The following is a 26,805-nucleotide window of genomic DNA, read 5'->3' as shown; positions in this document are numbered from 1 at the left end:
AAATAATTAAATAAATACATTTAAAAAAAAAAAAAAAAGCATAGTGCTTTGCCAGAAGCTGTTATTCACTTTAATTTGACTTGTTCCCCCCAGTTTAAGCATTTTTATCATCAGATAATTAGAAGCCTGATTGGTTCCGCACTAATAATCTGCACACTTAAAATTAATTACAGTTATATTGACTCAATGTATCTATATCTATAATTATCATTTTACTTCCATCAGCAGAAACCCATGCATGTCACACTAATGACATCAATTAAGTGAAAAGAGTTACATTCCCTCTTCGTCTCTGGCTAAATGTTAAATGGATGAGTATGCTTTAATGTAGCCTCCAGGCACTGAGCACCTGCTGTAGTGAATGTTACAGTGTGACCGCTGGCCAGACCAGGACATGACTCTGAATCCAGAGGTGTATAAAATGAAACTTGAGTTCTTTCTGGCAGAGGGCCAAGCACCGAGCATATGCAATTTGGAAAGCTGTACCACCCAATCCTGAAATTGATAGTAAAAGGCATTCGTCACCACTTTCACGCTTTGACAGTATTTTTTGATGGCCAGTAGTCAATGGGTAGGTGGATGGCAGTTTTAAAAGTCCCAACCCAAATATCTTAACAGGATTTGGATTGAATTCAGTAAAACTGCAATTGGCCTTAAGTGTTAACCCTCTCATGCAATTTCTTTAGATGTGTTAGTTATATCAGGCAGTTAAGGAGATACCTACATCACACCTTAAAGTATTGGTTATTGCTATATAATATTAACACTATGCATTCAAATTTAAGAGTGTATTAAACACTACATTTTGTCTGTATTCAGAATTTATATTCACTAATCACCTTTGGGAAGCTGGTTCAAATACTGTCATTTCCTTAGCCCACAGAAACAAGACTGCCATTTGTTATTCAACAGAGTTTGTTTTCAATGTATGCCTCTGTATATGTTTTGTTATCAGTCTAGTCGAAGATGATGCTGTCAGAAGTAGAGACAAGAAACATAGACTAGCACCATTTGTTATAGAGAGACAGGCAGGGAACTAGGCAAGATAAATATGGGGAATTGTGTCTTAGCAGAATTAGCAATATTATTCCTAGATCTCATTGACAGTCAATTAAATAATCAGGCAACTGTCAAATAATTACTTGGCACCTCATTAAAAGATCAATGCCTGATTATCTAATTCAGCTACACCTTTCCAAATAGGGTAGCATTCACAATGAATACCAAAAGTAAAAAAAGTGTACCATACCGTACTGATGTAAAATATTTTTTGTTGTTGCTGTCAATATCTGGACAAACACACAGTAAAACTAAATCTAACTGTAGTGTGAAATGAATGCCTATTAAGATGAACTAATTAACTTTTTTTTTTTTAATAAATATTTTCATCAGGGAAAATGGATAACCATCAACGTGCCATTTAGATAATGGTTGCACAGCTCTTCCACTGCATCCCACAGCCGTGCACATTAGACACTTCAGCAGAATTGCTGGCAAGGGACCACAATTTCTAAAGAAGAGTTACTTTCTTCATATATTTTTTTTCATTGAATTATGCCTTTCCAAGGACACTGTTTTGTACACAAAAGTATACAGTCATTGCCTGCATTAACTATATTTGAACACTTTGAAATGTCACAAAAGCATATCCATTTCTCAATTCATTATATGTGATAAAGCATCTTGCACATTCATAGCTTTGTGCATTTGTATACCAAGTTTCGTTGACGCAACATTATTTGTTCTGAAGTTGTGTGATAAGCATTATTTAACACGAGACTAACGGGTAGATAAGGAAGTATACTTCTGTCTCAATAAGGTGATGATTCTTCAATTTGTTAATTGAATTTGACACATTTTGTCCCATGGAACAATGTCAATTTGTATGGAAAAAAAAAAAACTTCTTAAAGAGCTTTCTTTAACAAATAAAACCCACCCAGATTGATATACACCTGTTTTGTTTTACTGAACGAAGAGTTGAACATTATAAACCTTTTTCTTTTACTATTACAGAACAAAATGTGTTCAATTGTTTTTATATTCAAAGTTTCTGGGTAGATACTGTAATAGGCCTTGATCACCTCAAGAGTAATTATGGCCTTAAGATTAATCTTTTAACAGTTTTAGTAATGCTAAAACAATGCAAAAGTAACTTGGCATATCTATTACTGTTGTTTTTTTTTTGTTCCATGCTTTTCAGAAATATGCATACAATAATATAGGCTACATGAAAAATACTGCATATATTGCACTGTACCAATGCTACTTTAATGGAACATATAAAGTGTGTTCTTTCCACATGTAAAAACATAGTTTCATTCTAAGCTGGTACTGAGATGCCAAAGCTGAGGCTGTATTCAGACATAAGTGAATTTCTTATCTGCAATTCCATATAATAGCACATGAGGGTACATTAAATCAGTGACTTACAAAGCAACCATGGGCTGATTTTGTATTTCAGATAAGGTGAAGTTTACAGCTTAGCACTATGAACCATTTTGCAGAAATAATTGCAAATGCATATCCACTACAATCTAATTCGGTCACATTCATAGGCAGAATATTACAATTTTAAATATGTTGATGATTTTGCAAAACCAGATACAAAACCATAAGTCATTTTGATTTTATTCAGATACTATCCACAATTGGTATTGCCCTAAATGTATTTCAGCCAGAACAAAAAGTTTTGCTGTTGAGTAAAATGAGAATGGTTTTGTAGTATGGTTACAATAACAATCACAAATATCTTTGCTCTCATGTCTTGAGCTACCCTTTTGTTACAAAGATCTGCTATCCCTGAAAAGGGTGTGGGGGAGCAGAGGAGAGGCAATGCAAAAATTAAGCAACAATGAAGAGGATGCAAGGCGAGTTTAATTGGTTACTTTGTTAGAAATTAATAATTTAGTGGCGGGAAAGCAAAGAAACAGTCCTACATTTTTTATATGTTTGTGTATTGTAATTCCATGTCAAGATTACTTTTTATGTATAATGTACCTATTATCGAGAAGGATGTTATACCCAGGGGGTAGGATTTCATTTAAAAAATGCATTGTGAATTCATACATTTATAATAGCTTAATATGACTTTAATATTCCCATTCATAAGTAATTACATTTAAGCTGCAGTGCATTACCAACACATTATGGTAATGAAGTGTTACTATAAATAAAGCATTACTGAATGCTGTTGCAAAACCACTGTCAGGCATTTTACATATTCCAAATCTGTGTCTATGAAATTATCTTGTGGAATGAAAGAAAAGGAGCATTAGTGTGGATGGGAATGTGATCCTAGATTCTGCTGAACAATCTCAGAATGCTTGCTTCATTCCCAGTAAGTAGATTATCAAGACAAAAAAACATTTATTTTCCACTTACCAGTAAGGTTTGGTAAATCATGCTAAACATCTGAAGTTAAGATTAATCTGTCTGTGTCACCCCGGGACCATACTGTAAATGAGACATAGATCTAGATTCTCAAAGCTGCTCCAGATAGTAAAAATGCACCAGACTAAATTTACCAAACCAGAAATAACTCACAACATCAATTTAAGGACTTTGTTTTTCTTGTTAGAATTGGAATTGGTGTTTTTTCTTTTAGAAAAAAAAAATGCAGCATGACAATTTGGAGTAAACAGCTTTGGGAATCTAACCCAAAATGTGTTCTTAATTTTGTATCCCAAGAAACAAATGCTAAAATCAGTAAATAAATGCATAGCCTCCATCAAAAATACAGAATGAATAATGATTGTTAACGACGTGCCCAAAACCAGACTCAAAAGCCATTTGGTCAACCACACATTCAGCAATTCTCATTGCCACAAACCAGTTGTCTGATTTACAGCGAAGACATTTAATGGGAGCAAATATGAATGCAATATTCATAAAGTGTATGGAATTAATTAGGCTTGTAAGAGCTTTACCCTGGAGGAATGTGAGGCCTGAGACCCGGGGGAATTGAAAGGGATGGCCCTTGTCACGAACAAGCTGCAAATGGTGTTCCAGCTGCCAGAGAAAAAAGAATTGCCTTTTTCTTCCATTATCTAACCTAGCTCTTCATTCACCCACAAGATGTACTGTAGCTAGGGAAAGAATGGGGGAATTGGGGAAGTAGAGCTATTGATCCATGTAACTTAGTTAACCTTGACCAAAATGAAAGCTAATAAGAAGCCAAGACCAAAGCTCTAGAGATTGAACATTTATTGCACTGAGCTGCATCAACAGCAGTAAGGAACCTTACTGTGACCGTGACATTTCCCTTAAGAATCAAACTCATATTCCAGAATATTCATAATTCCAAATCACCTTGTCATGTCTATGTATTATTAATGCACTGGGTATTGAATAGCCTCTGCTCCTTCAAAATCTGCATACAGTTTCAATTAAAAAAATCTGTGCTGAATTTTAAATCTTAACATGAATAGCGCAGAACATTAAGAAGCTGTAGACCTATGAGAGGGTTTCATGCTCTTCCCATCAATTACAAATCAACATAATTAGTAATACATTTGGTCTAAGCATAAAGTGGTTATGCATTACAATAGGTCATTCGCAGATAATTACCCAGACATTGAGACCACCACGCTACACAAACAACAATAACTATAATAAAAATGATTGTATACATATGGCTGCTGAAAACCAGCAGATGGAGGCACAACATTGACCACAATTCTTCTCGGGGAGAGCTTCCATTCTTTGACTATAAGCAATACAATTAATAATTCAGCTGGGAATTCTACGGACTTTCTTTTGTCTAGCCATGTAAACAATAACTGAATCACCTGCCTCTCTTATCCTGACACTGAACACTTCAAACAGTCCCTGATGTGCAACCCTCCCCCAAGTCAATTTTATAATGAAAGAGCTTTCAAAACTAACCGTCTACATTTGTCAATCATCTGTCTGATTAAAGCATTCACCTTTGCTCTCACAGGCTCTCACAGATACTGGGATTTGTGTGGTACCTCATTAAACTATATTGGGAAGCAGGGTGCTGGTTTTAAACAGCCTTTCTATAAGTATAAATGACAGGATCCAGCTTTTCTATTCATCATGTGATGAAAAGGTTACTACAGTATACAGCTATGGCCAAAAGTTTTGCATCACCAAGAATTTTAAGACTGAGACATAATAAAAAATAAAAAAAATTATATATATATATATATATATATATATATATATATATATATATATATATATATATATATATATATATATGAACATAATTGTGATATTCATGTAATAAAATAAATTGCAAAATTATATCTCAAAAGTCTACTGGAAGCCATAATAGTGCTACAGTATTTCATGTTAGATTTTCGAAATGTCACATTTTTCAGTTTTTGTTCATTAAGTATATGGGATATTCACCCATTTCTCATGTCCTACTTCTCTGAACTACACAAAGTCTGACATAAGCGTCTCTCTTTTCTAACTAAAAAACAGAGCTGGGATCATTTAATAAGTGTGGAAAAGGGTAAAAAAAAACAAAAAAAAAGACAATACAGTGAATGTGAAAGAAACACAGAAATGGAGGTTAAACAATTTTAAGAAATTGAGGGCATGCATGCTGGTAAAGAAGGGTACCTCTTACATGTAACTATTTCACCCTGGTTTAACCGACAAAATGTTACCCTTTCATTTAACTGCCATACGCTGTAGTCTACAGAATGCTCTTTAATAGACTGGTGGAGTGCCTGGGGCAGCTAATCTAACGTTCCTGTGTACATGATCATAGAGTCAGGAGAAGTGAGTCTGCTTTTAATTATTAGGTTATGGATCAGTTTTAAATAGATTGCCCTTGACATTGCATAAGGTAAACTTACTAAGCAAAACCTCTGACCCTTCCTGACACATTAAAAGCAATTATGTAGTTTTTATTTTTTTATATCTATTTGTTTAAACAGCTGTAGATGTCATATTTCTGTGTCTACATTCATTTTCTGTTGTGGCGCTGGTTATTTTCATATAAAAAAAAAAAACATCCTTTGAAATTGCAGGCAATAGGAGTTTTCTGCATAACATCCTATTTTGCTATTTTAAATAGTATGAGACAGTGTAACAACAATAATTAGCTGTCCTGTAGAAACTCTAATAAAAGTTCTGGTTTGAGTTTGCAAGCAAAGTTCCTTTTGAAATCAATCAGGTGTAAAATTGTTTGAATGTTCTACTGGCCTTACTGTGACCTGTGGGTAATTTCCATGGCCAGTTCTACCATATGGAGAAGGTATGCTTATTTTAAAATATATTGTGTATCAGGGACAATCTTCAGCAACCTGTTTTCTGAACCATTCACTTGTATAAGTTCAACTGCTAAGCTGGGCTCAAAAACAGACACTGTATTATAAATTAACACAAATGTATAATTACTAGTAAGAGCATTATATAGACTGGATACCTAATTTAAAAAGTTGAATGTATTATATTAAATCAAAACATGCTTAGGATTCCAGACATATTAATGAGAAATATAATTAAAACAAAGCAGGACTTTAGGATTGAAAAGCTGATGGAGACTTCTGCTCACTCAACGCCTTCCCATTATTTGTCAGTTTGTCAAAGCAGTATCCAATTAGTTGCCATTTAAACCATTTAATTGGTTTTCTCAGCCAGTTTTGTTAAGGAGGAATATTTAAACAGGCGGATGGTTATACATTGTTTAGTAACGGATTCTCCAGGTCTCTTAATATGTATTCTGATGAAATGTGAAGAGAAGCAATCACTGAGCAAAACCACCAAAAATATTCGGTTTATTATTTACTTTGTTTTCTATTTCATTGTTATTATTATTTGTTTATTTAGCAGGCGCCTTTATCCAAGCGACTTACAGAGACTAGAGTGTGTGAACTATGCATCAGCTGCAGAGTCACTTACAACAATGTCTCAACCGAAAGATGGAACACAAGGAGGTGAAGTGACTTGCTCAAGGTCACACAGTGAATCAGTAAAGCCCGTCGCACACAGCCCGACTCATCCGTCCGGACTCATCTCATCTGAGTGTGCACAGATTCTGCGATCAGTTGTGCTCAGTTTTGGTTTGACGTCACAGTTCAGTTTTTCCCGACTGGGTGTCGCACACTGCTAAGACTGAATTACTGACCACAACTAGATACCATGTATGCAAATTTAATTAATACTGCCCTGCACACATTTTTGTATTAACTTAGCCCAACATAGCGACCCTCATGACATCGTATGCTGATTAGACGGTGGAGACCAAAAGAAGCGCTTAGCCTATTAATTTAGCTATTGACCATTGTGACAGAGATCGAATGAGTCTTAGTGTTAGATCTCCCTTTCGACCTGTGAGAGCACGGTGTACGAGGAACAGAGTACCCTTAATGAAATGGCACGACAATTTATTCCGTAGGGTAGATGGAAGTCGGTCAGTTCGGAAGGGGGCGGAGCTATGGCACCCGAGCTCAGTGACCCAGACGGTAAGCGGCGTGGCATCCGAGGACTGGAGGAGCGGATGCGCTCGTTAACCTCGGGGTCATGGGCAAGGGTATAAATAGGGGGCATGGCTTGAGTGATCTGTTCCTTTGCATATGGTTAAATTATATGACCAAGAAGGAGCCCGTTTGTGAGATCGACCGTGAGTGTTTTGTGTCTGTGTTCTAACACTGTGTGTCTTGTGTGTTGTTGTCTCACTAAAGATTACTGAGCACGATCCGGAGCTGCAGCCGCAGGCCAGCGACAAACCCGGACTTCACCACTCACCTTTTCACTACTGGAACTGTCTTTTGTTTTGCACCTTTTAGCACTTAAATCACGCACTGTCTTTGTGTTTGTGTTTAGTGTGGGTGTCGGAACGGGACTTTGGGGTTGCGGGTCAAACCCGTAGGATTATAACGAGAAGTGATACACGCCGCTGTATCACTTCCAGCATTATTATTAGTTACAGGTTTTGCCTTGAGGCTCTGGACATTTATTAATTTAAATAAACACCCTTGCACCTGTACCAACGTTTGTCTGTGTGATTCTTCTGCACTGCACTCACCTGCACGTCATTACCACTTTGCCACACGTGGTTGTCAGAAGTAAGGATGGACTACGCAACACTGTCGGCGCTGCTGGAGCAGCTGGACAGCAGACGGGAGGTGGAGGAAAGACGGAGAGAGGAGAGGTACACTGCGCTGATCGAGAGGGTCGGGCTGGCAATACCTCCCACAGCATCAGCAGAATGCAGCTTCAGAGCGCCCAAAGCACGGACGCAGAAAATGACGGCGGATGATGATCCAGAGGCATACCTGGTGGCATTTGAGCGGCTGGCTACCACCGCGTCATGGCCCCGACAGTTCTGGGCAAGCCAGCTGGGACCCTGCCTGATTGGGGAAGCGCAGGCAGCCTACCAGGCGATGGGGGATGACGACGCCGCTCAATATGACCTGGTAAAGCTGGCTATTCTCCGCCGTCTTAACATTACGGAGGAAACGCACCGAGTGAGGTTCAGGGAGTACAGGAGGTCCCCGAACGTACGCCCCAGGGTGGTCGCGCAGAAGCTCTGTGACCACATGATACACTGGCTCACCCCGGCGCTAAAAACAACTGCCCAGATGGGGGAGGCCATCGTCATTGAGCAGTTTTGTCATGTGGTCGGCGCCGAGACCCAAGGATGGATACGGCGCCACAACCCCGACACCCTGGAACAGGCAGTCAAGCTCGCTGAGGACTTCGAGGACTCCCTGGTATCCGCCCAGACCGGGCTACTCACCCCACCTCAACGGAGCGGCCGAGCCCCACCTCCTCTCTCTGCTCCATCAGCCCCACCACCAGGACCGGTTCAACGACCTCCAAGAGCACCAACCCCAATGGGCGACCTTGCCTCCTCTTCATGGAGACCAAGGTTGGCCCCCAGCTGGGGTAGAGGTGCTGCCCCTGCCCCGTTGCCATACCAGCAGCGGGACAGACCATTTAATACTGTGCCCTCCTTTCCCCCTACCTGTTTTAGGTGCCGCCAGCCGGGACATCAGGCTAGGTCATGCCCATCTGCGATGGAGTGTGACGTGGCCGTCTGTAATCTGGCATCTGAAGCGGGTAAGCGAGGGAAAAATGGTCGGGAGGGGCCTTGTATTGTTAAGGTGATTTTTGGAAATGTGAAAACCCATGCATTAGTGGACACAGGGTGTGGTCAGACCTTAATTAGAGCATCTCTCTTAGGCGGTATGGTGTGGCAGCCACAAGGTCAGGTGGCGATCTCCTGTATCCATGGAGACACGGCAACATACCCCACAGTAAAAGCATATTTATCGGTCGGTCCGATGAAACGTTCCCTGGTAGTTGGGGTAGCGGAAAGGTTACCACATCCCATTATTCTGGGTCGGGACTGGCCCAACTATAAAGATTTATTGAAATTAAGGGCAGTCCCGGCCATACACGCAAATGTGGCAGAAAAAGTAGAAGGGGAAATGATTGGTAATGTTTTTCCCTTTCAAGCGGAAATGTTCTCTTCCCTGTTCCGGCCGAAAAAAACAAACAAAGAGAGAAGGCTGCGGAAATGGGAGGGAGCGTTAATGAGACAAGGCTGGGGGCTGGTGGGAGCCTGTTATAACGGTGAAAAACGTCAGTCGAAGGGGGTCGGAACGCAGTGTGACCGAGAGGGCGAGGTTACTGGGCCATCAAGGGCAGATGTTACTCCCGCCCCGCTCAATATACCGGACATGTGGCACTCGAATGTGAACCTAGTGTGGGAGCAGGACAATGACCCATCACTGGTGCACATTCGGGGACAGGTCCGGTCCATTGAAGGTAAGGATGTTGAAGGCGCTGGGGCACTAGTATTTCCACACTTCATTATCAAGGGGCAATTACTATATAGGGTAAACCTGGCCGCGGGCACAGGACATCCTGTAACACAATTATTGGTCCCCCCGTCTTGTCGGCTGGAGGTCATGAGGCTGGCGCATGATATCCCTTTTGCGGGGCACCTCGGAGTTGACAAGACAAGGGAACGGATATTGGCTCGATTCTTTTGGCCAGGTCTTTATAAGGAAGTGTCGAAATATGTAGCCACATGCCCAGACTGCCAGAGAGTAGCGCCGGGTCGAGTGCGCCCCGCCCCTTTGGTCCCACTGCCGATTATTTCCACCCCCTTTGAACGCATCGCAGTGGACATAGTCGGCCCTTTGCTACCTTCTGACTCCGGGTATACGCATATATTAGTGGTGGTAGATTACGCAACGCGATACCCAGAGGCAGTTCCATTGAGGTCCACTAGTGCTGCTGTGATAGCCAAAGAACTAGTGCAGATTATGGCAAGAGTAGGGATCCCCAACGAGATATTGACTGATCATGGAACTAATTTCTTGTCAAATACGCTACAGCAGGTATATAAATTACTAAAAATACGTCCCATCAGAACGTCGGTTTACCATCCACAGACGGACGGTTTGGTGGAACGTTTTAATCAGACTCTAAAGGCGATGCTGAGACGATTTGTGAATCAGGAGCAAAAACATTGGGCATCGCTTCTTCCCTACCTCCTTTTTGCGGTGAGAGAGGTGCCGCAGAGTTCGACAGGGTTCTCCCCCTTCGAGCTCTTGTACGGCCGACAGCCTCGCGGCATTCTCGATCTGTTGAGAGAGGGGTGGGAGGAGCACAAAGGCTCGTCCAAAAATGTAGTGCAGCATGTGCTCCTACTGAGAGATCGCCTAGATTTGGTCGGTCGTTTGGCCCAAGACAATCTCAGATCGGCTCAGCATCGACAACAGCAGCATTACAATCAAAATGCATTAATCCGAACTTTTCGACCTGGAGACAAAGTAATGCTGCTACTTCCCTCAGCGGAATCCAAACTATGTGCTAAATGGCAAGGGCCATATGAGGTGATTCGGGCTATAGGAAAGGTGAATTACGAAATTAAACAGCCCGATCGCCGTAACAAAAAAGAAATTTATCATATAAATTTATTAAAGCCCTGGCAGGCAAGAGAGGTGTTATTTATAGCCCCAGGCAATATAGAGGATGATTTAGGGCCCGAGCTAGAACCCTCTAGCACAAAGAACATTTCGATGGGGGAACAGTTACTTCCTGATCAGCAACGTGAACTACGTAGGTTAATTGAGGAATTTAGCGATGTTTTTTCTAACACGCCCGGTAGAACTAACCTTGCTGAATATGACATTATCTCTCCCCCAGGTGTCACAGTGCGAGAGAGACCTTACCGGATCCCGGAAAGTCGACGGAGTGGCGTTCGCAAAGAGGTATGGGACATGCTCGAACTTGGGGTGATTGAGCCTTCCAGGAGCGAGTGGTGCAGTCCAATTGTGATAGTGGCCAAAAAGGACGGCACCAACCGCTTCTGCGTTGATTTCCGCAAGGTAAACGCTATTGCCAAGTTTGATGCGTATCCCATGCCTCGGGTCGACGAACTCCTAGATAGACTGGGGACGGCGAGGTTCATCTCCACTCTGGATCTGACGAAGGGATATTGGCAGATCCCGTTAACTCGTAGTTCTAGAGAGAAAACCGCATTTTCAACACCAGAGGGGCTGTTTCATTTTACAACCATGCCGTTTGGGTTACATGGTGCGCCTGCTGCCTTCCAGAGACTGATGGACCAGGTTTTACACCCACATCGTGAATATGCGGCAGCGTATATTGATGATGTGGTCATTTACAGCTCCACCTGGCGAGAGCATTTGGCTAGGATCACAGCCGTCCTTCAGTCTCTAAGGGCAGCCCGGCTGACAGCTAACTTGCGAAAATGTGCGTTTGCCAAAAAAGAAACGCAATATTTGGGGTTTGTAATGGGGAATGGCAGGGTGAAACCCGTTGTCTCCAAGGTCCAGGCCTTGGTAGACGCGGCAATCCCCAAAACCAAGGCTCAAGTGCGGTCGCTACTGGGGTTAGCCGGTTATTACCGCCGCTTTATCCCAGAGTATGCCACAGTGGTTAATCCCTTAGTTGACCTCACCAAAAAGAGCGCACCAAATTCAATTAAATGGTCAGAAGAATGTCAGGGGGCGTTTAATACTGTTAAGCAGAGACTTTGCCAGGCCCCTGCTCTCATCACGCCAGACTTCACTAAGAGATTCATCCTCCACACCGATGCTTCGGATGTCGGCTTGGGTGCAGTCCTGTCTCAAATGGTAGGCGGAGTAGAACACCCTGTTCTGTACATAAGTAAAAAAATGCTCCCTCGGGAGCGCAACTACTCCGTCGTCGAAAAAGAGTGTTTGGCCATTAAATGGGCTACTCACTCTTTAAGATATTACCTGCTGGGACACTCATTTGATCTTGTCACTGACCACGCCCCACTCAAGTGGTTAAGCACAATGAAGGACAGCAATGCCCGGATAACTCGGTGGTATCTGGCATTGCAGCCCTTCATGTACCATATGGTACACCGTGCAGGGAAAGACCACCAAAATGCGGATTATTTTTCCCGGGAGGGGGGAGTAATGGGAAAGGTAGGTTTAGCCGAGTGTTCCTTCGGCTCCACTCTGAGCGGTGGGATATGTGACAGAGATCGAATGAGTCTTAGTGTTAGATCTCCCTTTCGACCTGTGAGAGCACGGTGTACGAGGAACAGAGTACCCTTAATGAAATGGCACGACAATTTATTCCGTAGGGTAGATGGAAGTCGGTCAGTTCGGAAGGGGGCGGAGCTATGGCACCCGAGCTCAGTGACCCAGACGGTAAGCGGCGTGGCATCCGAGGACTGGAGGAGCGGATGCGCTCGTTAACCTCGGGGTCATGGGCAAGGGTATAAATAGGGGGCATGGCTTGAGTGATCTGTTCCTTTGCATATGGTTAAATTATATGACCAAGAAGGAGCCCGTTTGTGAGATCGACCGTGAGTGTTTTGTGTCTGTGTTCTAACACTGTGTGTCTTGTGTGTTGTTGTCTCACTAAAGATTACTGAGCACGATCCGGAGCTGCAGCCGCAGGCCAGCGACAAACCCGGACTTCACCACTCACCTTTTCACTACTGGAACTGTCTTTTGTTTTGCACCTTTTAGCACTTAAATCACGCACTGTCTTTGTGTTTGTGTTTAGTGTGGGTGTCGGAACGGGACTTTGGGGTTGCGGGTCAAACCCGTAGGATTATAACGAGAAGTGATACACGCCGCTGTATCACTTCCAGCATTATTATTAGTTACAGGTTTTGCCTTGAGGCTCTGGACATTTATTAATTTAAATAAACACCCTTGCACCTGTACCAACGTTTGTCTGTGTGATTCTTCTGCACTGCACTCACCTGCACGTCATTACCACTTTGCCACACCATTTACACCGTGCAAACGTTTCAGGCAGTATTTGACTTTTTACATAGTTTGTCTACTGCACTTTAGCCTGTGGTAAATAAAATCCAACCTGTTGATTTTTATTTGACTTTGGCGTCTTTTTCTCAGTGTGTGGATCAAAGGGCTTGTGATTTGTGACCTATTGGAGATCGACATACCAGTTACTTCTGTTTTAGCGCAGTAAGAAAATATAGGCTGCCAGTAGGTTGATAATAAAAAGGTAAATTGATAATTTACCTTCGATTAGTAAACGCCTAAAAAAACTATTCAAATGTGCACTTATCTGGTATTTTTGAATTCAGGACACTCAGAGCAATTCAAGACTAATGTATTTTTACCTGTGGAACTAAACCTGTTAATATTCCGCCATCTTGTATGACAAGTTACATGACAAGCTATGTCACTTAAACCTGCTTCACCACTGGTTGACACTCTTATGACTAATCAGTCTCAGTCAGTCTTGGTCGGCAACCGCCGCACACAGACAGACTGATCACATCTGAACGAAACTGCGCCTGAAAAAGATTCAATATGTTCAATCTTCAAATCTGAAGATATCCCGACTGCATAATCTTGGTTTTAAGGGCACGCACACTGCTACGATTCATCCACTCTGTACGGCCAGTTGAGATGAGATGAGTTGGGACGGCTTGAGTTTGGCTGTATGCTTAAGAGAACTGGGATTTGAACCAGGGACCTCCTGGTTACAAGCCCTTTTCTTTAACCACCGGACCACACCTTGCTTGCAAAGTACTAAACTATGACATGTCTGTAAGTGTAATTATAAACTAGAATACACACGATAACGTTTTATAACCCATCAAATACAAACGAGATAATTATGATAATAATGAGCTTGCATTTAGAAATTCTACTTGAAACACTTTCTGGTAACCTCATGTGTAAAATCAAAAACAAAGACCCAAAAACAAAGACCCAGAGAGATGTCAACTTAACATGCAATGTCACTACTACATTTAACATCAGCTAACTTTTTTATTTTCCTGCAAATGTTCTATGCCTTGGAGTGTCCTCCATTAATGATGCAGACTGCCTTTTATAAATCACATTACAATCCAGTGGCTCCTTGTCTGTAAAATTAGTCATTGGAGTGATAAGACAATAGATAATGTTTTTTTGTCTCTGAAAGGATTTCAACCACTGAAGATATCATTGTCTTATGAATAAATTAGAGGCAGTCGGACTATTTCTGTGCCTATGACATTAACATGAAGGTGAAGATATTATTCTCCACTGAAGGAGATGTAATTGGTATGATAAAATCAAACTTATATTTAGTCAAACTTAGGCCAATGTGGAGAGTGATTCTCTCCTTTCAGAAACGGAATGTGTAACGCAGGCAACATTAAATGGTGCTAGAAGTGTTCCAGGGGATCCGACATAGTGAGCTTTCAGGAGGCTGAATCCCGAGTGAAAGAAGGCTTATATTGTTCCACAGTTGGACCTACACTAGATGGAATCAATCAAGGGACATATCTAGCAAGGCAATGTCTACATGATAAGTGAAACATGTTTCCTTCTGAGACATAATGTACAGGTTGTAGACTTACTTAAACAGCAGATCATAATTTAATGTTCCTAAAATACTGATGTTAACAAAGCCCTAGCCTCCAAGGACATCAGTATAGGTAGTTTGATTTTAGACTTGAATGGTCTGCATATTCATACCGGGGTCTAAGAATGCTGCCTGAAATGTTCCATATAGTTGTGTAATTATTAGGCTTATCAAGTATACAGTGTCAGTATTAGCAGTCTGGTTATGGCTGGATGAGACAGTTTGAGAGACCTGTCTGTGGTTTGGCTGAAATAGCTGTTCAGAGTTGTAATTTGTGATGTAGTTTGTTTTAAAAGCTTTTCTTCTGTCTGGCTATGGTGGCTCGTGACAATAAAGCTTGCATTTTCTTCTTCAATTCCAGGCATCATCTACAAGGTTCATCATTCCTTCATCGTTGCACTATTTACACCTCCAGTACTATGTCCATTGACATAGTTTCTATTTTTTTGGTAATATCAATTGTTTTAATACATTGTTTTATTATTTTTACCTACTTAATCACTAAATTAACCTTAACAGGTCACATACTGTACAGTCTAAGGCCTACGGAACAGTCTCAGAAGAATCCACTATGTTACTATGGCAACAGTCATAGAGTATGCAAGAATAAGACTCATTTGCATATCCATGGTAATATGGCCTAAAGACATACAGTACATAAAACAGGAAAGATTTGCATGTTGCTTTTAGGGTGCAATGTAGCAATATATATATATATATATATATATATATATATATATATATATATATATATATATATATATTAGTAATAACAAATGTCGAAAAGAACAGTTTTATTTGCCTAGAAGGCTTGATATTTTTCACCAGTTTATACCTGCACAGCCAAGGAAAATGGCAGGTTGTCAAGTGCTAATTTCTGCCAATGCAAAAGCATGATGAAATTGATGAAGTGAGCAACAGCAGGGGAGAGATTATAACAGCTTTCTCTGTGAGCCAGAACAGAAGCCAGGTATCATATTGTCTCTGTCAAACTGCTATCCGAGAGTCTCTTATCAGACCTAAAGGGAGAATCTTGTCTTTCCAGTCAAGTTTTCTCCCTCACCGCTTTTATTTTGCTGATTTAGAGCTCATGACCTGAAAACTACACAACCACGTCTTTCTATCTCTCTCTCTCTCTCTGTCTGTGAAAGTGCAAAGCCACAGTATGCAAAATAATTGAAAGCTTACTAAAAGGCATACAGTCAGCGATAATCACTTAGAGGTTTAGCTTTAGGTAGGGTGGCTGATGACTGCTTACAAATTTGAAACACACTTCAAATGTTTTGTGTATTTTAATACATAAATAAGCAATGTTTGTTGTATATACTGTGTGGCAAAATGTGTTTTTGTTGTGGTTCAGAGCTTTAAGTGACTAACGTGTGTGCATGATTCTGGCTACCCAATGATGCAGTTGACTGTAGAAGACAAGTAAACCTTATAATGGGGGGGGGGGGGGGGGGGGGGGGGGATTCAAACAGGTTCAAATATAATATGATTGTGGTTCGGTACTATGATGTCAGTGAAAAAAATCATCAAAAACCAATGATCCAGCCTGGTAAGTATTGCAGGATTTTAATTGGCTTTAGGATGACACATTTGTGATGGGAATGGTGTTGCTTTTTTCTGACAATAAGCTATTCTGTATCCGCTCAGCCATGGCAATTTCCCATTTCTGTGTGGCAATCCAAGAGGACACAATTGCCTTTAGAAAGGATAAAAAAGACTAACGACTATGAACCCTGAAAATGTATAAAGGTAATGCTCAGGGCTGATGATTACTATTAAACTTTGAGTTTTTGGCTCCAAGGCAAATATCTTGACTTTTTGGAAACATTACTGGATCAACGCTTTTCAGCATCATACATCATGCTGTGGCCAAAGATAAAAAATGTCATGGGTCTGGTCTGGATCAGGAGGCACCTGATGAGCTGAACTTGGGTAACAACACTGTCTGAAAAACAGCAGAAAACAACTGAAATAAATCAACCAGTGTGCAATCCACAACCACAACTGACGCCAGCGAGAACAGATGCATCAGTTGTAATGCCGGTAAACAGAAAGGTATGTAGGGTTCATTTTCTTATTGCATTTCGTTATCCAGAAAGATTTAACTGAGAATTTCAACATTTTAAACACTATTTCCTCTTATGTGGGATATCATGCGATAAGGCTCTATTTAGTAGCCTCCGCTTTCCAGCCCTTCAGCAGAAGTGATCTAGCCACATGCTGATAGCTGTACTGCATGATATTGATTTTGTGTTACCCTCTGGCAAAGTACTTAGAAGAGCGACAGAATCCAGCCACATATGGCCACAGCTTTCAGACTTGTATCCTCCATCACCTCACCAACCTACAAACTGTTGCCAAAGATATCCATTAAACTCTTGTGTTCTTCCTTGGATGGTTTGAGGCAATAAAGTCCTCTTAAATATAAAATCTGTGCCGAAACAAGGATTTGTTGCTCTGATCCCAGAGTTTATGCAATGCTTGTAAAAACCCATGCAAATTTTAAAAGGCAAGCTCTTTATCTTACATCTATTGAAACAGTATTGTTTATTATTAGTATAGTTGAAGGAAACGAGTAAAAATGGTTTCAAGAGCTGGTCCGAATACGGGTCTGAAATACCAGTTATCTTAAGTAATGTTTTCTTCTTGTTGTTTAGAATCACTTTGTAGCTCACTTATCGGTACCACTTTAAAAAAATGAATTCTGCCTGAATCTCACAGGAATTACACCTGAATATCTTATGCAGTTCCTCTGAGTTCTGAAGTAATTAATTGTTTTAATTCAGCCCTATTAATTCATTTGAATTTAAGTACACATATTAATTTCATGTTTCTTTGTAACAAATTATGTTGATCACATGTATAAAGAATGTATTCGTGCATGAGCAGGGGACTATGAGAGCTGTTAATTTGTGCATGAATGCATATCTTATACATGTGATCAACATGTGATCATGTTGGAATGAATATGGGTAATTAAATTCACATGAATTAAAATGAATTACTTCAGAACTCAGAGGAAGTGCAGAAGACATTCAAGTGTTTTTTCTGTGGTATTGAGCCACTATCCTAAGACACTGCGTCAGCCTGTACATATAAGTTTGTTTTTTTAAAACAAAACCCTTTCATATTGAAATAGACCATTATAAAGATGGACCCTCTTATTGTCTCCCTGACAGAGGGATGTACTATTCAAGTTAAACATAGTGACCACACTAATCTATAATCTACTGCTATGTTTTAATTGAACTTCCTCTGCTAGTTCACTGCTTGTAGCTAAGAGGATGTTTATGTAATTGCTTTATCGTCCACACTGGATTAAAGGCAAACTGCCTAAATTGGAAAGAGGAAAAAGGGCTTGATATCCGCCAGCCCTATTTCTCAACAAGCGTCACCATCTCATCCAACAGTGACTCTTTTGACTTTATATTAATCAAGAGTTTAAAGTTTTACCTCCCTACAACTCCCCTCCAGTTTGATGGTCTTGACAAGATAATTTCCTAATCACAATCACTGATAAGGAGTTAATATTGCAATTGGTAGAGAATTCCAAAGTTGAAAACTGACAAACGAAACGAGAAGAATACTTCTTGACTGCATTCTGACCATCCTCTGTTAAATCAAAACCACAGCACAGCAATTACTGTAGCACAGCTACAGAATTAGCTCAGGATTGGTGAAGCATAATAATTCTAGGAATGTAATGTAAATGCATCATGAAAAATAAGGTATTTTGTTTGTGGTTAAAACTAACAAGTCAAAGAAGTCAAATTCCTCCTCTGCAATCTGATTTAAATAAATCTTTCCACAACATGTTTTTTTTCTTTCTTCTGCAGGCAAAATAACAATGGATTTAATCACTTCCTAGAAGCCAGGAACCTGCTGGCTGCAATATAACTGGATACACAGATTCTGTTTTTTATTTTTTATATATTTATATTTTATGCATGACTCATAAGGTTAAAATTCAAGACACCAATAATAGGATGCTCACATTTACCATATGACTACCTCTATGCTTTTAAACCAACAGGTTCACCAATATGGATCCTACCACCAATTTGAGAGGTATTAAACATAAATTGGCCATTTTCTGGATGATGCAGGGGATAACAAAATAAATATGACACCCCCCCCCCCTCCCGCCCCCCCAAAAAAACAAGAGTTGACTAAATCTCGTAATCTTGATTATTTTAAATAGCTAAGAAATACTTCAGAACATGACTCAGAGTTACTCCATTTTGTTTGATTTACAGGGCAGTTGTGTTACCCTTCAACACACAGTAGTAATATTAATGATCTCCCTAGTGCCTGGGTTCAGAAGATTAATGTGAATGTACAGCATGACTATTTGTGGGTAATTCTCCTTTTCTATCATTTCCATTGGGCTTCAGGCACTGTCTGACTACCTCTGAATGGTTTTAATCTCAATATAGAGGTGGCGGCCATAGACTCCAGAAATATAAAAATATAGACGTATGTATAAAACTGGAGAAAGCAGGCATTGTTAAATTATTTGGTGATTGCACAGACTGACATCTCACTTTATACATACCATACATGTATGTTATGTTACAAAACATATGCAAAAAGTAACAGGGCTTTAAAAAAAATTCAACATAACACAATGCTCAGTTATATTTAATTTAATATATTTTGTAGCCTTCTAAAATCGGTGCTAGTTTAGTTCATCCAACCTTCAAATTGTGTGACAAGCACTTTCCAAAATGTACAGCTCTCTCAGAAGACCCAACATACACCTGCAACTAATTTGAACACGTGTCTCTATTAAATCTTCCCAGTCTTTCAGCACTGTTTAACAAAATGGTTTAATTGGCTTGCAAGTAGCACACCTACCTAGGCAGATGGTTCCGTTGCCCACGTATCCTGGCTTGCAGGTGCAGCTGTGTCCTCTGATGGTGTTGGTGCAGATTGCATTCTCATCACAGTTGTGCCGTCCACTTCCACATTCATCATGTTCTGTGAGGGAAGAAGTAGTAAAAGGTGATTGGTCTAAACTGCTGATCTTCAAGTTTAATAAAAATGTAAATACATAAATAACACACAGCCCCATATTAATGATCCATGAACAGTAGTAATATTGAACACCTCTGACCTGGATAAAATCACAGTGTTTGTGCTATCAGTAGTAATAATTAATGCAATACAGCTCCTATTTTTAGATCATTTTAATAGAGCTCTTTATTTATTTTTTTCTGTCTTTTGTCTTGTTCAAGAGCCATTCCTGCCCTGAAGGCCCACACTCATTTTGGGATACATCTAGGGGAGAAACATACTGTTTGACATGTTTCTGATCAATATGTAGGAACTATAATACATAAGCCTCCCAACAATTCTTCCTTATTAACGTGTAGTCTGGGAGTTGCACTTATTAAGCCCTCTTGCAAACTGAGCACATAAGTAAACGATTTCTCCTCCATTTTAATAATATATGAAATGAAAGGTTAATTTAATGAATGTGTCCAGTCAGATTTGGTCTGTAATGATGGTTATTTTTTTGCTTCAGAAGGGAAAGAAGAAACGTGACTGTAACAGTCCACAACACATTACACTGGACACAGAGAAAACCAGCTCTGAACATTGTATGAAACATATTACATTACTACCCCCCAGTGAGTTCCTACTGTGATACCTTGTGCAATTGCCTCAACATTAAATCTATCACTTGCAGCTGCTCTATGGTAAGGATACATCTGTTATTATTTCTAGCTTGGTGTACTGTACTTGATCTTCTGCAGTGTAAAGGTAATGCTTTAGACATGGTAGAAGGGCAGTTGAGGGTATTGGATCTCTGTATTAGTGGTGTGTGGATTATCAGCTGTGAAACATGAGAGACATGGGAGTTGTGGTTGACACGCCTCACAGGTGCGCAGGTTCTATTTACATATAAAATAACCCACATGGCAGTACCAGTGACAGTAGAGCACGGGCAGACATACCGCAAGTGTAACACAAAAAGGCAAAACAAAACACTGTTACAAAACAAAGCTAGAAAAGAAAAGTTGACCAAGAGTGGTCAAGCGCTGCTTCCACTATAAGGATGGTCCTGCTCCAGGAACCTTCTCCCTAACACACACTCAAATATATTTTTGTGGGATTAAAACCCCCTAAATGAATCCCTTATGCTAAACACTAGAATCCCGGTTTACACACTCGGCAATCCTGGTTCCAATGATCCCATTATACACACAGTGATGAGGAGTTGGTCGGTTGGCCGGTTGGTTTGTTGGTTGCCTTGAGGATTCCCAGACGATTCACCTTCAGCTTGCTGAGAACAAAGAACTGGCTTTCCAGCTCCTCTTATAGGCAGATGGCCAGGGTTAATTGATAATCAGTAAATCGATTAACGCCTGGCCTCCCTCCCCTTGTCTTGTCAGAAAGGGATTCTAATACCAACCCTGCCATATCTTGCTCAAACTTAAATTTGAACAAACTTTATTTAAAAATAAACAAATACACACTATTTACATGTGCAGGGCTTCAGCTCTGCCACAACCTCTATGTAAACACAGCCCAGAATAGACTGAATCCAAGGCAGATAAAGAGTACCTTGGCCCTTTACTTCAATGTACAGTGCACAGTGGTAACTGACATTAGAAAAAGTCGTATGGCTTCATGCAAGAACATCATCTGGTATTAACAGAACTGGGGAAAAATTAACAATAGGGATTGTTTTCAACGTATATAGCAAAATCCGATAAAATGCTTTTGGTTTTACTTTTTCTACTGTCATAAATACTGTTTACGAACATTCATACTATACGAGTATGATTCCAATACTAAGACCTCCGTTGTACTGGTCTAAAAGAGATCCAATAAATCCCTACAGTTCACAAACGATAAAAAGACAACAGTATTGTATGCTTACTTTAAAACACCTGTAATCCAGTACAAGGCTTTCAGTCCCCTCCTAGTCAGGATTAGCCACTTTACCAGGCACTAAATCACCAGAAGCATGCTGTCAGTGCCACATTGCCTCCTCCTTTGTTAATGCAGTCTGTAGAGGTAACTAATTAGAAGGGTGCAGTGCATGTAAGATGACCTCTTTACTACTTCACATCAAAAATGAGTCTGCATACATTACAAAACAAAGACTCAACGGCCAAATTAGACAGCTGAAATTATTGTATTCTGAAACTATAATCTTCGCCCAATTAGAAAGATTTCTCTCCTCATTAAAATTCAGCATGCATCTCAATTACTGCAATAGATGTGAGGCAGTGTTTGTGGCATTAATTCCTTAAGACTACTCATAGTCAAATCATACTTCTTCTGTCTGAAAGTGCTAATGCTTGCAGGTCTTTGACCAGGACTGAGCATGGTTGTGCCAGGAAACTGTATCATCTTTCTGATCTAATGATCCTTGTATGACCTCATGCTGAGACGCTTCAAATAGTTTTTATTTAAAACCGGTTGACAGACTGTAATTATTTGTTCTGCATTTAAATGTCAGGGTATTTGATGCAACTTTTTGCAACCAGCTGCCTAATAGGCCCTTCTGGAACAAGACGTTGCTTGTCAGAGATGTAACTTGTGAGGGTCATTTTACTCCATGAAGGCTATTTCTGTCCAGTCTCTCATTATACTGATTGATTTCTTTTCCTGTACCTTGTCTAATTGCTCGTCAATGTCATTCACAAAATAAGAGGCTTTTACTAAACAAGATGTCAATTTACCGGCCAGGTAAAGCCATCTACAGTTTCCTATTGCACTGACATGAACTATATGATATGATGTGCGTTTGTTTTTGAGACCAAAAAAAGCTTTCTAATTGTATTTGAAGACTAAATTGTAATTTATATATATATATATATATATATATATATATATATATATATATATATATATAAAAACATCACATATATATATATATAAATATCACATAAATGAATGTTTTAAGTGCATAATACATATTTAAATACTATATAGTACACCTACATTTAGTCCCTTCAGATCTGTAGACTTGTGTAACTTTTTTCAGTACTGGAAACATTGAAATAATAATAATAATGATAAACATCTCATTTCGAATACAGTTTTGTTAAATGCGCTTCATGCTGCGGGATTCTTTGTGACATCTATTGGTCATATTTCGCTGTTGTTGTTGTTGTTGTTAATGTAATGTTGCACTTGTATTGATTCAGGGCGATGCAAGGGTTCCAAAAAAAAAAAAGGGTTTTATTTATTTTCTCACTGGGAACACAGCGTAGTTTACACAAAACAGAAGTATAGGTAAGGGGTATATCTTACTGCTGCTTCTCTTTCTCTCACTTGTCCTGTGTCTCCCTTTTTGTCTGCTATAGTGTACATACCAGTAATTATTATATCAACTGTCTTCCACTATTTTAATACTTAAACACCTATCAGAATGTATTTGACAACATGAATAAAATAAGTTGATGGTGAGACAATTTAATATAGCAATTTAAAAAGTGTCACTGCTACTTACATTAAGGAAAGTGTTTATAATGGGAAAAAAAGATTAATTCACGGCCGTCATAAGCTACAGAAACAAGTAACACATTTACATTACATTAAATTACATTCAATTATATTTTTCTTTGCTAAAGCAAGCATTAGCAAATTTACCTTTCACAGGCTGCTTTAACTCTTTCAGGAGACAAGATTTTTTTATCTGTGAAACTAGTTGTGGATCTGGCAGTTTTAAAACGGTTTACAGTGGTACAATGCAAGCAAGTGAAAGAATGGTAAGCTGTGAAGAGTCAAGATGTCATTTTTAGTTTAGCATTGTGAAAAATAGGCTTTTCGTTTTTTTATCATGAATATTTTCTGAGCATAATTTATTTTTTACTCCTACCTACCTTCTAAATCCTAACATTATATATACATATTTTTTAAATTGTGTCTCATTAGAAAGAGACCTATGCTGACATCAAACAGCAAAAAATAATAGATAATATAATAGTCACTGACAAGCCTTTAATGGTTGCTTACGGCAAGGAGTAATCTCAGGATTGTGCTTGAACAATCAGAAGATAAGAAGGAATATGCTGTCGGAGACTGTATCTTTATTATTAACTTGCCCCTGTTAAATGTGCTAAATTTAGGTACAGGATTACTGAATTGATGTAAACTCAAAATGACAGGGGAAAAAAATAAGTTCCATATCTCAGTGAGGCCAAACTCATGATCCAGCTTTCACTTCTAAAAGGGCTCCATATAAACACAACGGGTTTGTTACACTGAATAATTTTTTTAACAAGGACACATGTCTACAGAATGATTGAGTAGGTATTGACGTTTCCGGTTGGCTGTATTAACCTCTGGTATTGTAAAAGAAACGAGCACACAATGAAAGTCTCAAAACACCAGCTCAGAACTTTCATTTAAATACTCCTACACCTTCATAGGAGCACATGCTTAGTAAGTCTATCTGTCAAGGATCTGCAAGGGCAAGTTTAAAATTAAGTAAGTTAAAATGATTAATAATAATAATAATAATAATAATAATAATAATAATAATAATAATAATAATAATAATAATAATAATTAAAACAAACGCAAATGCTGTTATCCAAATTCAATATTTTCCTTCCATTGTCTGTTTGTAACACATGCAATGCTAATACATTACTACAATCTGCAGCCCCTTCTAGAAGAACTCATCAATCTCCCTGTAGCAAGCCATATATTGCACTGTGTTACAGGACAGCTGCATATAAACCGAGTATATTGAAAGATAATTACCTATGGAAATAAATATTATACAGTACTTTGTACTGTACATTGTAAACTGATATACTTTTTGCTTTAAAGTAATTGGAGTTCCAATGGCAGGCAATACAAATGTTTTTTTAGGGATAATATATTTTTATATTACTATTGTTATAAAACGTTTATTTAAATGTCCTATTCCATCAGTTTTACATTCTCATCCATATACCCATTGCCCTTGTTTCCCTTGACTGGGTAATGGTCAGTGCCTGATTGGAATTGCTTTGGGATGTTGAGAATCAGCTGTGGACTGGACTGAGACTGCCCAAACTAATTGAATTCATAATATTGAAGTCATTCTATTTTTTAGTCACTTGACCCCATCTGCACTTAGGCATGCTTTTGTTCATTCAGTAGCTCTCACTGAACTTCCCCCTGTACCACCTGTACACTGTATTTCTAAAGAGCAAAAACTCAAAACGTATTAATATTCTAGAAAGGCACCTGTAACCTGTTTTGGGCCAGAATTAGCCAGAGGGACTGCAGTCAGTTAAAATATTCATAATCTGTATTGAAAAACAGCCTTTCGAAGACTTTGAAGTTCTAAATCAAAAAATGGTTGTTCTCTCGCAAGTGCTTTTGCCTCAAATTTGGGGAGGTGTCATGAATAACCCCACAAATTCACCACCACGAGCTAAAGTTAATTTGCTCGCAAATCACTATGTTGCATGGAAATCACTTAAGACTGGTTACACTCCTCTTAATTATTTCGGAGGAAGTATTTCCGAAGTCATTTAACGCACGCAAGAACTTGCATTATATAGAACTGAAGTCATTGTATTTTATCTTGCTTGTATTAATTGTTAATTGCTTAATTGTATTAATACTTGTACAGTGATTCTTGAAATGTATTTTTGTTTACGACTGTAAGTCGCCCTGGATAATAATAATAATTTCAGGACAATCTCTGTTTCTAGGTGGACAACTATGTATTTTCTGCACTTTTTTTGCTCTGTGTATATGCACTATTATTCTATGTTTTGTTATGGTTTGGCATTTAAAAGGTTTGAAATGAAATAAAAAGCGGAAAGGCATTCAGATGACTCCAGAAGGCTGACATTGATAAAAAAAAAACCAAAACAATACACGCACCCTACTCAAACATTGGTTTGACCCATGGTCCGCGCTGTAGTAATAATCTAGCTATATCTACCGTTATCAGCGCTGTGAATGTTCCTGTTATTAAGCAGTAGTATAATCGGAAGCAGTGGTATTTAAAGAAAACAGAAGCCAGTTTTCACTTTAGTGAAGTAGGCTACAATATTTGTTTTCATTAAAAACTTGTTTATTGAAATTAATGCTCAGCTTTCATATTGAAGCTTGATGAGTACTACTCATTCAATCAAACCAAGTAGTGTAGGAATTTGCTTGTATTGTTCAAGACGTTTTTCAAATCAAGTAAGCTTATTTCACGTGTGTATAAAAAATGACAATAGAGTCGCAGTACTTCTTTCACAGCCAGTGGACTGTCTCTGTTTAGCACACGCAAGAACTTGCAGAATGGATAAAACTGTGTTGAGAATTGTAAGAAAACGCATTTGAGAGCAAAACATTTAATGACATTTTTATCTTTCATAGCTGAAGGGGTGCTGGGGCTGTGCGTCGTCAAGCCCAAATAATGCGTCTTCATTTTGCAAAAAGCTGCGATGGTTACATACCTCGAGAGAGAGTTGCGGTTGATTTCATGTTAATTTATTAATTTGCGCAGCACTGCGATAATTGCAGTTTCTCAGCAACTCTTTTATATTTCACTCACTTGTGATTTTACGCAAAACATTCACAACGCAAGCAGAGTTCCGAGAAAGATGAGAAAATTCGCAAGACCTTTGAATATTTGCCCCATTGTATTTTTGTATATAACTTGAATTTTACAACAAACTATCTAAACTAACCGGTTAATACATATTGCTGATGTCTAAATCTGATGTAATCTGATCAATTGTTTCCTGAGCAGAAGTCACATTCCAGAAATCAGGGAACCCAAGACTGAAGCTCACAGTGGCTTACGTACGTAGCATTAAATACACAAGTACTCATGTTAGTGAGGGAACTAACTACAGCAAGCCCAACCCAATGGGTCATTCTGGTCCATGTTCATGGTTCTTATCATACCCTGAAGTTTGGATTGTTCGTGTGACATCTGGTCATTTTCAAATTAATTAAATAATTTGCTTTTCAAGGGCCTAAGCAGTGTTCTTGACACATGTGAACAT

General features: G+C 39.2%; 1 protein-coding gene across 1 annotated transcript in view; it reads right to left on the bottom strand.

Annotated features, from left to right (window-relative positions):
* Positions 1 to 26,805, bottom strand: part of LOC117432083 (protein kinase C-binding protein NELL1-like) — a 130,553-nt gene that overhangs the window by 26,561 nt on the left and 77,187 nt on the right. Inside the window, exon 14 of the mRNA XM_034053533.3 lies at positions 19,694 to 19,816. Coding sequence (XP_033909424.3) covers positions 19,694 to 19,816 — 123 coding nt within the window. The remainder of the gene's footprint in view (positions 1 to 19,693; positions 19,817 to 26,805) is intronic.

The sequence above is a fragment of the Acipenser ruthenus genome, chromosome 27 (assembly GCF_902713425.1).
Source record: "Acipenser ruthenus chromosome 27, fAciRut3.2 maternal haplotype, whole genome shotgun sequence".
NCBI classification, from domain to species: domain Eukaryota; kingdom Metazoa; phylum Chordata; class Actinopteri; order Acipenseriformes; family Acipenseridae; genus Acipenser; species Acipenser ruthenus.
The sequence above is the reverse complement of the archived record's forward strand: the minus strand, read 5'-3'. Positions and strand labels throughout refer to the sequence as shown.